The sequence below is a fragment of the Pelobates fuscus genome, chromosome 1 (genome assembly GCF_036172605.1).
Source record: "Pelobates fuscus isolate aPelFus1 chromosome 1, aPelFus1.pri, whole genome shotgun sequence".
Lineage (NCBI taxonomy): Eukaryota > Metazoa > Chordata > Amphibia > Anura > Pelobatidae > Pelobates > Pelobates fuscus.
This window is the reverse complement of record NC_086317.1, coordinates 216,773,493-216,786,995: the sequence shown is the minus strand read 5'-3', so window position 1 is coordinate 216,786,995 and position 13,503 is coordinate 216,773,493. Positions and strand designations below refer to the sequence as shown.

The 13,503-nt window shown below is 43.9% G+C and overlaps 1 protein-coding gene across 1 annotated transcript in view; it reads right to left on the bottom strand.

The window, feature by feature from the left end:
- TRAPPC3 (trafficking protein particle complex subunit 3) overlaps window positions 1-13,503 on the bottom strand; it is a 55,702-nt gene that overhangs the window by 22,283 nt on the left and 19,916 nt on the right. The window contains exon 3 of the mRNA XM_063444477.1: window positions 5,049-5,148. Coding sequence (XP_063300547.1) covers window positions 5,049-5,148 — 100 coding nt within the window. The remainder of the gene's footprint in view (window positions 1-5,048; window positions 5,149-13,503) is intronic.

The window sequence follows — 13,503 nt, the reverse complement described above, 5'->3', positions numbered from 1 at the left end:
ATGGGTAGCTGATATTGCGCAAAGATTCGCTTGGGCCCAAGTCAAAATGTGGTAGCAAAGATCTTGAAGAGCTTTTACCTTTGTGCCTCCTTGGCGATTCAAGTAGGCCACCGTAGTGGCGTTGTCCGACTGAATCCTTACCGACTGATTGGCGATGAGAGAACTGAAGGAAATTAGGGCTTCCCAAACCGCTTTTAATTCCCTGAAATTCGAGGAAGCGCATGCCTCTTCTTTGTTCCAAAGCCCTTGATGGAAATGAGAGCCTAGATGAGCGCCCCAACCCCTCTGGGAGGCATCTGTGGTTATCGTAATCCACCGTTTTAGTGCGAACGACAGGCCCTTTGAAATGTTGTCTCTTACTTTCCACCAGTTCAGTTGTTTTTTCACCGTGTCGGATAGACGGAAGGGAGCGTCCAGATCTTCCTGTTTTCGCGTCCACTGGGACAGAATGTCCCACTGTAACGGTTTGGATTCCGCTTTTGCCCAGGCGACGGCAGGTATTGTCGCCGTTAGGAGGCCAAGCAACCTCATAGCATCTCTGATTGAGCTTAGGTTTCTTTGCAGCTTTGATACTGCTTTGAAAATCCCCACTTGTTTCTTTTTTGGAAGAAAAAGAGATAGGGACTGGGAATCTATCCGAAGCCCCAAGAATACTAAACTCCGAGACGGGGTTAATTCGGATTTTTCCAGGTTCAGGATCCAACCGTGATCTTTTAAAACCTTCCTTGCAATCTCTAGATGAAGTTCTAGTAGTTGTCCTGACTGTGCTTTCAGGAACCAATCGTCCAGGTATGGAACAATCGCAATACCTTTCAGACGTAAAACTGCTGCCACGGGTGCCAGAATTTTTGTAAAAACTCGAGGGGCTGAAGACAGGCCAAAGGGAAGAGCCTTGAACTGCAAATGGAGAATCCTTCGCCTTCTCGTTAGAACTGCAAATCTGAGAAACTTCCTGGAAGATTCTGCCACTGGAATATGCAGATAGGCGTCTTTTAAATCCAATTTTGCCATGAAATCTCCCTTTTGTAATATGTGTGTTACAGACAGAATGCTCTCCATACGGAACTTCTGGTATGGTATGCAGGTGTTGACTTGCTTTAGGTCTAGGATCGGACGAAAGGATCCATCTGGTTTTTGCACCAGGAAAAGGCGTGAGTAGACTCCTTGAAATTCCCAACCTTTGGGTACCTTCTCCACCACATTTTTTCTTAAAAGGAGGAGTGCTTCCGTAAGCAGGGCCTCTGTTTTTACCTTTGAAGGATAGCTTGACAGAAGGAAGGATGGCCGAGGACTTGATGAAAACTTTATCCTGTAACCTTCTGAAACGGTTCTTAAAATCCACCCATTTGAAGTACTCTTTCTCCATTCGTGGGTGAAGAATCGAAGGCGTCCTCCCACTCTTTTGGCGTCAAAACTTCCTCTTTTTATCTTGCCTGTTGGATTCATGCCTAGACCACTGGCTGTTGTTGCCACCCTGTTTGTGGAACCTGCGAAACCGCCCCTGGTAACGAAAGGGCCGCTGGCTCTTGTACTGGAATCTCTTAAATCCCTGGGCTCATGGTTCCAGCGGAAGGGCTTTCTTTGTATCTGACATTTGTTTAATAATGTCTTCCAACGGGGTACCAACAGCTTGTTCCTCTCGAAGGGTAATTCACATAACGCTGCTTTCGATGCTGAATCAGCTGTCCATGTTCGAAGCCAAAGAGCCCTCCTGGCTACTGATGATAACCCCATAATTCTTGCTGATAAACGAAGAAACTCCTCAGCAGTATCCGAAAGGAATTCATTGGATAGCTTCAGCAGGAACATGAGATGGGAAGGGTCCGTATCGGATTTTCCCATGAGGGAATCTTCCAGTGCTTGAAGCCAAACACTCTGGGCTCTGAGCACAGCTGAACCCGCAATTTCAGCTCTGCACTGAAAGCCTGCGGCCTGGTATATTCTTCTACATGAAGTTTCGGCTCTTTTGTCCATAGGATCTTTGAGGCCAGAGACTTCGCCAATGGGTATAGTAGTTTTCTTAGATAGTTGGGCAATCTGAATATCTACTTTAGGAAGATCTTCCCACTTTTCCTCAGACTGGAGTTTGAACAGTAGTTTAAAATGTTTTGAAATGAACGCCCGTCTTTCAGGATTCTTCCATTCCCTGTGAAGGAGATCCAATATTTTTGGAGACATAGGGAAACCTTTAACCTTCACATTGGTAGGTTCCGTCTCTTGAAAAGCCGCACTCACTTCTTTAATGAATCTTTTCAACTCTTCTGGTGGAAAACCCTCCTCCACACTAGAAGTTAAGCTGGAAATATCCGAAGGGGAAGAAAAGGAACATTCTCCAGAAGAGACGTCAGACTCAGAAGGGGATCTATTCCTCCTACGCTTTTTAGGCAATTTCTCCTGAATTGCAGGGTCTTTCTTCATCGTATCTTTAAAAGACTCAAATGTCTGGGACAAATTTTCCTGAAACCAGCCCAGGAAGGATGCCATATCCGACTGTTTTGTTTTTTCCAGTAATTCAGAAGCGCACTGGTTACATGTCTTTTTGCGACATCCGTCAGGTAGAGGAACAGCACATTCCAGACAACATAAGTGCTTAGACTTGCTTGTGGCTTTTTTGGGCACAGAAATAGACATCTTGTCCTTATCTGCCTTGTCCGGAGCTATAGGGCTGGACATATCTGTGAATCAGAAAAAGGAATGAAATTAATAAAATTTTAAATAAAATAAAATTTTTAAAGAAAATAAACGCATGCATAATAATAGGTGATAAAGAGGAGAGTTTAAATAGTTAAACCTCACCTTTAGCCACCTGAGGTCCGTGTAGGAGGGCTGGTGACACGGAAGAACCGAACTGCACACCCACCCTTGGGGTCAGAAGGGTTCAGCACAGCTTAAATACAGTTTTTTGAAATTTTGAAATTTTGCGCCAAAAAACTCCGGATCGCGCATGCGCAGTAGCGCGATACCGGGTTTGGTGGAACGCAACGTCACCCGGGCGTGCGTTCCACTGCTGTGCGCATGCGTAAAGAACCACGAGGAGGACCGCCCGGGAACTCCTGCGGAAGAGCCACATAAATTGCCCTACCTGGTCGCGTTCCGTAACGCTGGACCGGAACCTCTGCCACTCAGCTCCCGCCCGGGGAGCTATCGGGCGTACACCTCCCCGATCAGCAGCCTGTGCTGATCGCACCTTCTCCACCCGACTGGGGAACCTGTCCGTCCCGTTTGCCGGGACAAGAAGAACTGGGGTGTGTTCAGGGCATACAGGATTTATGGAGGCAGCAGGCGGAGCACAGGCATAAAAACCGGAAGAAGGGGGAGCTTCTTGTCCCAGATTGGAAGGAACATCCCAACTGTGAGTACTGCCACTATACGAAGGGAAAATAGTCTCGCCACATAGGCAGGTAAGCGGAGGGAAGGTGTAAAAGCATACTCCTAGAACACAAACGTGACGTCAGCCTCTCTTACCTCCTCCTCCCCTCCCCCCCAAAGTATAAGTTAAGACCAACACAAATGTCCCCCCACATAGAATGGAGGGCCACATAGACCACCCTCAGGCACACTTCGCCTAGACCGACCACCGTAACTATACCAGAAATCAGGCCAGGTGCATGAGAAATAGGGACACAGCTCAATAGACGGACTGGAGGCCAGAGAAACAACTAACAGACAGTCTGAGCTTGCACAGAAGTGAATAGCGGCACAATCTACTATCTCTAAATCCAGTACACACATGACCCAACCACACGTATATTACATCAGACAAAATAAAGTGCTGATACTTGGACTACCATGTTCGTAAGCCAAGTTGAATGCTTCTCTTATATTAGCCTGACAATACTGTTGTGGTATGCCTGGCATGCCTGTTACATTGTTTCAACAGCACAAAAAAATTAAGAATTTAATAAAAGTACATGTTGTTTGTAGGAAAACATACTCCAAGAGCTTGGTAAAATAGAGGGGGAAGATTGGTCAGAAGTTAGCTCGTAGGGCAAAATCAGGAAAACAGACAGAAGAGGATTGAAAATAGAGGACACATAGGGTAGAATAAGAGGAAGTAGGGAATGTATGAGTGAGTACAAGCTTGGGTCAGCTGGGGAGGCGTTGGCTTTATGATGGCAAGAATATTATAGTTGTGTTTGTAAAACAGTAGAAAGTACCTGTGGATGTGCGGGTTGTGGGTAAAAAGCTCAGAGTACTTCATATGGTGGATGATCGAATAGTTGAGATCTTGTTTAAGAAGGGCAAAGCTATATCAGATACGGTTAAGAGTAATGATGGTGAAGGTGAGAGAGAAGAGGAGGGTTGGAGAAGGTTGTTCAAAGCAGCAAAATCTTGATGTGAATGGTGGGTAGAGAGGTAATTAATTAGTTGCAATAGGTCTTTTTACAAGCCTCAAGGGTTGTCGAATATTGCTTATGGTAGAAAGAAAAGTTTGTTACAGTAGATGGATAGGACAAGAACTATCAGGAACATTCAGCAGACCTTAAAGTGAGACAAAGTGCCTTGAGGTTAATGTTGAGCCAGGGATGGAGAAAGCTGACTTTTGGGCAGACAATGGGTTGAGGGGAAAGTACATTGAGAGGTAAAGAGAGTGCATTGTTAAGATAGGAAAGGACGTCATTGGGTGATAGTGCAGGGTATGATGGAAGGGGAGGCAACAGCAATAGAACAACAGAAGCTAGTGTTGAGGAGTTAATAAAACAGAGTTTACTACGTGGAATGTGGGCAGCTTGAATGAGGGTGTCAAAAGGCACACTCCACCACCAGATCCATGCTGCCAGCTCAACTGGCAAGTTTAATCTGGGATTCCAAGTTCCTAAATAGCCAGAGTGGAGTAAATTAAAAGATGAATTGCTAAATGTACCTTTTTTTTTTTTAAATGCTAATTAAGAAAGAAAAGAAAAAACGTCACAGCAAACTTTGCCTAAATCTTGAAAACAGGTTTTCTTTTTACATAATTCAAGTCCATGTCACACAAGGTCAGGTGGACCACTTTGTTTTGATCAGTTTTGTCAAAACATGCAATATATGTATATATATTTTTTTACCTTTGCAATAACATCAGCAGTTTCCCGAAAATCGTGACACCTTCCTACATTGGACCGAGCAAGGAAATCTTCAATGAGTCTCACTCCTATATTGTAACCCCTGTGGGTAAGAACACAAAAAAAAAAAATGTAAAGATTTTATGGCAAGACAGGAGGCTTCATATTTGCTTTTCTTTCTTTACTGAACCTCCCAACAGCATAGAAATAGTTAACAATGATGTAAAACGTTTAACCAGAGTGTATAACAATCTCATATAATGTCATCAAGCTCCTCTTAATTCCTCTTTCTTTGCGGTTTGCCTCCCAGGTGAGTCTATTCCAATTATATTGAAATTCAGTAATGCTTGTTTCCATATATTAACTGTTGTATCTATATATTACTTTCTAGTAGATGTATCAATTTATTCTAGTATTTCCTGTCAAATTACAGTCTTCTTTATACTCTATTGCCCTTCCCAGTGTTTAAACATTATTATTGTGTTTTACTACATTCATCAATATTACGGTAAGTGCATAATATATAGATATGTTTAAATCCAAACGCAACCAGCTGTTTCTCGCGGAGGTTCGCCCCACTACCTTTATTGTATTACTGGCCGCGGACTCTCTCCTCAGTAAGAGACCGCGGCCCATCTACCTCACTAACTCCCCTTAATTACTCTATTTCCCATGAGCCCGCGGCTCACTGTTTCGTGCCCTTTCAGCTTTCCCGCCCATCCGCGTCTCCACTTCGGACGCGTTTCCCTTCCCGCCTCTTTGAGTGACGGCGGCCGTTTTCTGATCGGTTTGTTCCCGCTCTTTTCGGACGCAGACTCGGAATTCCACCGGATTTGGCAAGTTCTGATTTCTTTCATTTTAGCACAATTACTGTGCTAGTATTTAATTTTAATTTTTTTTTTACTCATTTTTATTTTATCTGTTTCTTTTTACAGATCAAACGAAATTACCACACCTGCTGTAAAATGTATTTTCAATAAAGGAGGGCTTTTGTGGGTGACCCCCACTTACTTTTCTAAATTTTTTCTATATGATAGGTGACCCCCACCTATCATATATCATTACTCAGTTAAGGTGTACCAACACTAATATTACAGTGGGTGACCCCCACTTAATTTTCTGATAATAGTAACAGGTGAATTCCACCCCACTCTTATCTTCTAATATTGTGGACATACACACTTTGTTTGACCCTCCACTTACTGTTATTATAGTGACTCAACCCACTTACTGTAATTTAGTGGTTAATCCCACTGACTATTTGTGCTGCCACCCTTACAATATTCTCTAATCTCATTTGGGTGACCCCCATTCATTGCACAGTTTCTCTTTATTAAGTGTTCTTGCATAGCAAGACCACTTAATGTTATCTCACATATATATTCTTATTCTTCTTATAGCCAATTTTACCACCACATAGACAGTAATATACCGAATGGTTCACGGAATATAGTCGTTCTTATGGCGAAATTGGTCCCATAGGAATGAATGGCAAAATGTTCAAAGCTAGAGTGGGAGCTGGAAAAAGCTGAAAAATCAGGACATGATTTCTAAACTGCCACCACTCCCTCATTTTCAGGCCCACCTACACAAATCTTATATCAAAACGTTCAGCTATCCCTGCTGCCACTAAAAAGGCTAAGCCATAGTCCTGATTGTGTTCACAATATAACCATTTGTTTGCAACTCACGCCGTCCATTGACATTCATTGAAACCCCACTCTAGCCAGCTCAGATTTGAAGGGCAATTTCTAAACTGCGACTGTGCCTTCATTTTTAATACTTCAGAGACATACTATGCATCAAAATGTAGGTCTGGGTCTTGTGATTCTCACAATATAAAGCTCTTCGCTGTAGGATTTATAGGATTTATTTAAAATACGACCGTTTGAAGATGGCAACCGCCAAAATACTCTGACCTGTACCAGGCTTGAGCAGCAAGTGATGTCATAGACAGGGCCTTTTGTACACCTGCTAATGTTTTTATAAATGTATGTTTTAATGTAACTGTGAAGCACTTTTTGGGCAACAACGTTGCAATTAAATGTGCTATACAAATAAATAATAACAGTTACTCCGCCCACTCCAGTTGTAGACTACTGGTGGAGGCAAGAACACTTCACACAATTTCCCCAGAAATTGTAGCTTTTCTAGTTAAGTGTTCTTGCATAGCAAGACCACTTACTGTTCTCTCACATATATATTATTACAGCCAAATGTATTATAGCCAAATTTACCACCCTAACTCCTCCAACAGTTTTTACACTACATAGTCAGTAATATACCGAAACGTGCGGATTGTTCCCGATTGGTGTGCTATTACTTTGTGGAATGTTTCGCTGAATGGTTCACGGAATATCGTCGTTCTTGTGGCGAAATTTGTCCCATAGGAATGAATGGCAAAGCTAGAGTGGGAGCTGGAAAAAGCTGAAAAATCAGGACATGATTTCTAAACTGCCACCACTCCCTCATTTTCAGGCCTACCTACACAAATCTTATATCAAAACATTCAGCTATCCCTGCTGCCACTAAAAATGTCCACAGCTAAGCCATAGTCCTGATCGTTTTCACAATATGGCCATTTGTTTGCAACTCACGCCGTCCATTGACATTCATTGAAACTCCACTCTGCAAAGCTCACATTTGAAGGGCAATTTCTAAACTGCAACTGTGCCTTCATTGTTAATATTGCAGAGACATACTATGCATCAAAATGTAGGCCTGGGTCTTGTGATTCTCACAATATAAAGCTCTTCGCTGTAGGATTTATAGTTTTTAAAATACGACCGTTTGAAGATGGCAACCGTCAAAATACTCTGATCTTTGCCAGGCTGCAGCAGCAAGTGATGTCACAGACAGGGCCTTTTGTACACCTGCTAATGTTTTTATAAATGTATGGTTTAATGTAACTGTGAAGCACTTTGGGCAACAACGTTGCAATTAAATGTGCTATATAAATAAATAATAGCAGTTACTCTGCCCACTCCAGTTGTAGACTACTGGTGGAGGCAAGAACACTTCACACAATTTCCCCAGAAATTGTAGCTTTTCTAGTTTGACTATTGTCAGTCTACCACAAATAGAAACAACATGTCCGATAACACTGAGCCCGCCATTTCACAGGAAATTCAAGCATGGCTCATTTCTACTATTCCCAAGGCGCTAGCAGCCTTTCATGACCTCTACCGAAGTTAACCCCACTGCGCGCTTGCTCTCCGATTCGGAGGACTCTCAGCCTTCGGATCAAGAGGAAGTCACGCACAAACGCCCCTGGAAAGGGGATAGTGTATCTGCAGGCAAGGCTCCCGCCAAGTCCCTAAAATGGTCTTTCACTCGCCCCGCCCAGACTACTTTACACCCCTTAGAAGGCTCTACATCTAATACAGGCAATGTGGTAGATGATTACTACCTCCGCTATTCTGATGGGGAGTCCTCTGCGAATGCGCTACGGGACCCCTTGTCGGAATTTGTCAAGGAGACATTTGTCAACAACGGAGACCCAGATTTGGGTAACACTAAACCCAAGGAACCTGATTCAGATAACCTTTTGGATGCTTTGGACGTTCCCTTTTTTGACCCTAGGGTCATTAAACATCCACGATCTGCCGAATGGGCTAACACTTGTGAGATGTGGCTGCGCAAGCCCCTAGAAAAGGAAACAAGATCTAAACTTAGAGCCGAATGCCCTCGGCCAGCTATCCTGAATAAAGTGGCACTCATGCCAGTTTGACCCAATGTTGGTGACGTTTCTCACTAAATCGAGCAAAGACCCTCGCAAGGGCATTGAGCAGGGTCTTAAGGCAACTCAGAATTAGCTCCTAGATATTGCTGGTCTAATTCCCAAAATGTTTATTTTGGCTGACGAAGCCATTATTAGTGGAGAATTTGATCCGCACACGGTGCGAGAATAGGCCCAGATGGCTTTATGCTTCTTAAGTAATGCCAATGTGGCTATGTCCACGGAGAGACGTAAGGCGGCACTATACAAAATTGACGCTAAATAAGCAGATTTGAGTTCCCAAGAACTGGGACCGGAAGCCAATGGCTTATTATTTGGAGACTCTTATGAGAGATCTATTGAAACATGTGTCTGTATTTACGACCTTAAATAAAGCCCAATCCTCTCTACACAGGGTATTTTGTTCCCATTCACACAGTTTTTCTGGGAAAGCTGGTCGTTACAGGGGCCGAACGACAAGCAGAGCTGCCTTCACAGGCTACAGGCCTCGTCCCACAGAAAATGATTGGAATGCGGGAGCCGCCCGACCATACTACCGACAGTTGTTCACCAATAGGGGATCCATCCAAGGACGTGGATCTGCTTCCCTAGGCGGACACACTGATCCAGGTAATAAACCTTCCTTCTTTCAATGTACCTATAGCAGGCCGACTAACCCATTTATTCCTACAGTGGGAATTGCTTTTGCAAGATCTATGGATCCTAAACACAGTCAAGGGTTTCAGAATAGATTTCCTTTCTATTCCCTTCCAGGACACACCACCCACACTGTTACGAATGTCTATAACAGACAACCTAACATTACAAACAGAGTTGAACAAACTAGTGGGAAAAGGAGCGATCGAAAGATCGCCTTTCCTACTTACTTTTCTCAGCAACATATTCCTGGTCCGCAAGAAGACAGGAGATCTTTGCCCAATTATCAATCTGAAAGATCTGAATCAGCATGTCAGATATCGCCATTTTAAGATGGAGGGCATCCATCTTTTCAGGGACCTCCTTTGCGTGGGAGACTGGTTCTCCCGATTCGATCTCAAGGACGAATACCTCACATTCCCTGTTGCCCGCAGCCATCAGGCTTTCCTTCAATTCCTCTGGCAAGGGGAAATTTGGCAGTTCACATGCCTTCCTTTCAGTCTTTGCTCAGCACCAATGGTGTTTCACAAAAATAATGAAACCAGTGATGGCGCTGCTCCGATCGCAGCTCAGAATCCAAATTTCCTCAGTCAACATACAGACATGACAATCGCGTTGTTACAAAACCTAGGTTTTTGTCATACATTTTCAGAAATCTGATCTGGAACCTTCGCAGACGGTTCAGTTCCACGGATTTCTAATAGATTCGATACAGGCGATTTTACAATTGCCTTCCACAAAGACCAAATCTATAAAGAGAGAGATTCGGAAATTGTTGTCAGCCCAACAGATTCGGCACATACTGTAGTGGATTCTTTTCTGCAAACCAATAAGTTTGAATGACTATCTGTTCCTGTCCAAATTAGAAATAATAAAGTTGCGTGCACGCAGAAGTAAATTCACACTGAGACACGAGGTTCAGGTTAATGAAAGAACTTCAGGAAATTTAATGGCAAGAGCAAAGAAAATGGGTGCGCAGACCCTTATAAAGGCATTATTACATCACTGGAGAATTCAAGATAACATAGAATTATAAATCAGTAATTGGTTAAGTGTTAAGTGGTTCATTCAAATGCCCTCCCTACTGGGTGTGCCATCTTATGTCATTACTGTCGTCATGAAGTTCTCCCCCGGATTCCAGCACCATCTTGTTAGCACAAGGTGTTCACTCGATGGGAGGGGTGCTTTGGCAGCCATTTTGAGTAGTTTGGCACTGTTAGTTTCAAGGTTAGTTTCTCAAGGCTTTTAGTAACTTCACATTTTATTAAGACAAACCATGTTGTTCACTGGCTACAATGTTTCATTCAACAGGAATCTAATGTTCCGCTGACGCACATTTTCTACTAACAAAGCATTCTTGTAAGACAAATTTATGAGGCCTAATAATTCCACAACAATACTATAGGCCTCTATCCAAGCTATATATCCGGGACCCTTACACTGCAGAACTATGCAGCGGCTCAAAACATATAACCTACACCAGTCCACTTCATATGACCAGTTGATTTACCGAATAGACGAAGTCCGTATAGAACTCCACTGGTGGCTTCACAACATGGAAGCCTGGAATGGCAAAGCCATCTTCGGATCGCAGCCAGACTTCATTCTGAAATCCGATGCCATCCTCCTGGGGTGGGGTGCAACTTGTTCGGAAAGGTCCCTACAGATCTATAGTCCCCCTCGGAACAGGCTCTACACATCAACTGCCTAGAATTAATCGCAGGATCCTTTGCGATCCGCAGTTTCGCAAAAGACTTCTTCAATTGTTCCCTGGTACTACACATGGACATTGTCTCTGCAATACGTTATGTGAATCGGTTGGGAGGATCCCAATCCAAATTGCTGTCAAACCTTACAAAGGACCTCCATCAATTCTGTCTAGAGAGAAATCTATCCATACGAGCGGAATATCTTCCGGGCACGGACAATCTAGTCGTGGATTGGTTCTCCCGCCATTGGAGGGACGTCAGCGACAGGCAACTAGATCCCTTTTGTTTCATCAGACGCATTGTCTTCGCGGACCTTTTCACGTCTCAGTTGAACCGCCAGATGGAAGCCTTTTTCAGCTGGCTCCCAGATCCCCAATCCTGGGAAGTCGATGCATTTCTACACCCTTGGCCAGAGACAGGAGCTTATGCATTCCCGCCTTTTTCCATGATCCAATGCACCCTTTGGTTCCCAACTCTTCTAGAACTATCAGTGAATTACCTACTTCTATTGCCTCAATTCCCTAACATCCTCAAGAACCCAGCAAGGGACCGTCACCGCTCGCTCTTCAGGAACGGCTCCAGCGTGCAGCTTGGACCGTTTCAGGGGATCTTGGAATGTCTCAGGACTTTCGAAAACAGCTCAGGCTCTCCTATGGGACTCCTGGGCTCCAGGCACTAGACGCGCTTACCTCTCTGCATGGCAGACATGGGTCAGCTGGTGTTTGGCAAGGGATATCGATCCCTTTTCAGCACCTCTCACAGGCATTCTAAATTTTCTACCTTTTTGATCAAGGCAAATCCTATAGGACGATTAATGAGTTTCGATCCGCTATTTCTGCAGCTCATAACTCTATTGACAATTCATCGATTGGGAAACACCCTTTGTTTGTAGACTTTTACGGGGGATTCACTTGGCCAGACCTCCTCATCCAAAATATTCCAACTTCTGGGACGTCACCCAGGTTTTTTCCTTCTTGGAATTGTGGCCTTCCAACGAGACTGACGCTATGCCAACTTTCTACCAAGCTGGCATTACTTCTATGTTTAGTATCCTTCCGCAGGGTTTCCGATATTTGAGCGTTTGACTACCATGCTGTAGTTTTCACACCTGAGGGAGTTAAATTTAATTTCAGCAGACGTACGAAGACTAATTCTTCCTCCTATTCTATCCTTATTTTCCGAAAAGACTGTCCCTCTGCGCGGCGCGTTGTGTTCGATATTCTATAGATTCCGCGGCCACACTGCGTCCTCCTGGTTTCTAACGTCAGACCGCACAAACCAGTCTCCACTTGCACTGTCACATGGTGGATCCTTGTCGAAGCGGGGATTGACCCCTCCTTTGGAGTACACTCAGTCAGAGGAGCAGCCGCATCCTCTGCCTTTCATGCAGGCAGTTCCCTCTCAGACATCCGATCATCTGCGGATTGGTCCAGAGAATCGACATTTCGTACCTTCTTTTTTAAACCTATGCCACATGCTGTATCTTCTATTACATAAAAGCATTAACACAGCAATTATGAAGCCTCATTTCTAGCCATAAAATTAGGGATTATTCAATGGAGAACTCCATTGAACACATGGCAGCAAAAGACAATAAAATACATAAAAATATATAACTGTGCAGCCATTGCATAAAACAGGTACATTCAACATATCCCCAGATAGCTCAGATCTGAGCGCACACATAGTTCAACTGCCATGGCGCCAAAGTCTTTCATTATACGAATGGGCTCCATGGCATAGCTATCAGGGGTATCACCGCTCAAACAGGGCAAGCACCGAATGACCCGGCTTTCGTGTCTTTGCAGGGGAAAATCAAGCGTTTCAACATGGGGCCATAGTCTAAAGGCAGCAGGCGGGCAACCAGGCTCCTCCAATGCACAGTGGCGAGATTGGTCTTGTCACATTATATATATATATATATATATATAAAAAAGTGTACAGTACCTTGCACTCAGGCTGCCAGTGGATTCCAAAATTGTCCAAAAAACCGGGTGCAATACCAGGGCTGTTTATCCATATACCAAAAAGATGTGGCTGCACTCACGGATGTTTCTTAAAACTTAGCTTTTATTCAATCCATAAAACCGATCGACGTTTCAGTCCAACATGTTGACTTTCATCAGGATCATATGAACATTAATACAGATATCACATATATATGAATGCATTAATTAATTGACTCACCCCAGGTGCTGTAAATGTGTGCTACCGGCGTCCTCCCCGGCTGTGTGCTCATGTGCCGCGATCTCCCCGTCCCTTAATGTGACGTCATGACGCTCGTATGCCGTCGTTGCTATGGGGACGCGGTTACACAAAAGTGTAACCATAACATTACCGAGCGCTCAGCAACCACCCGTGTGATAGAGCATAC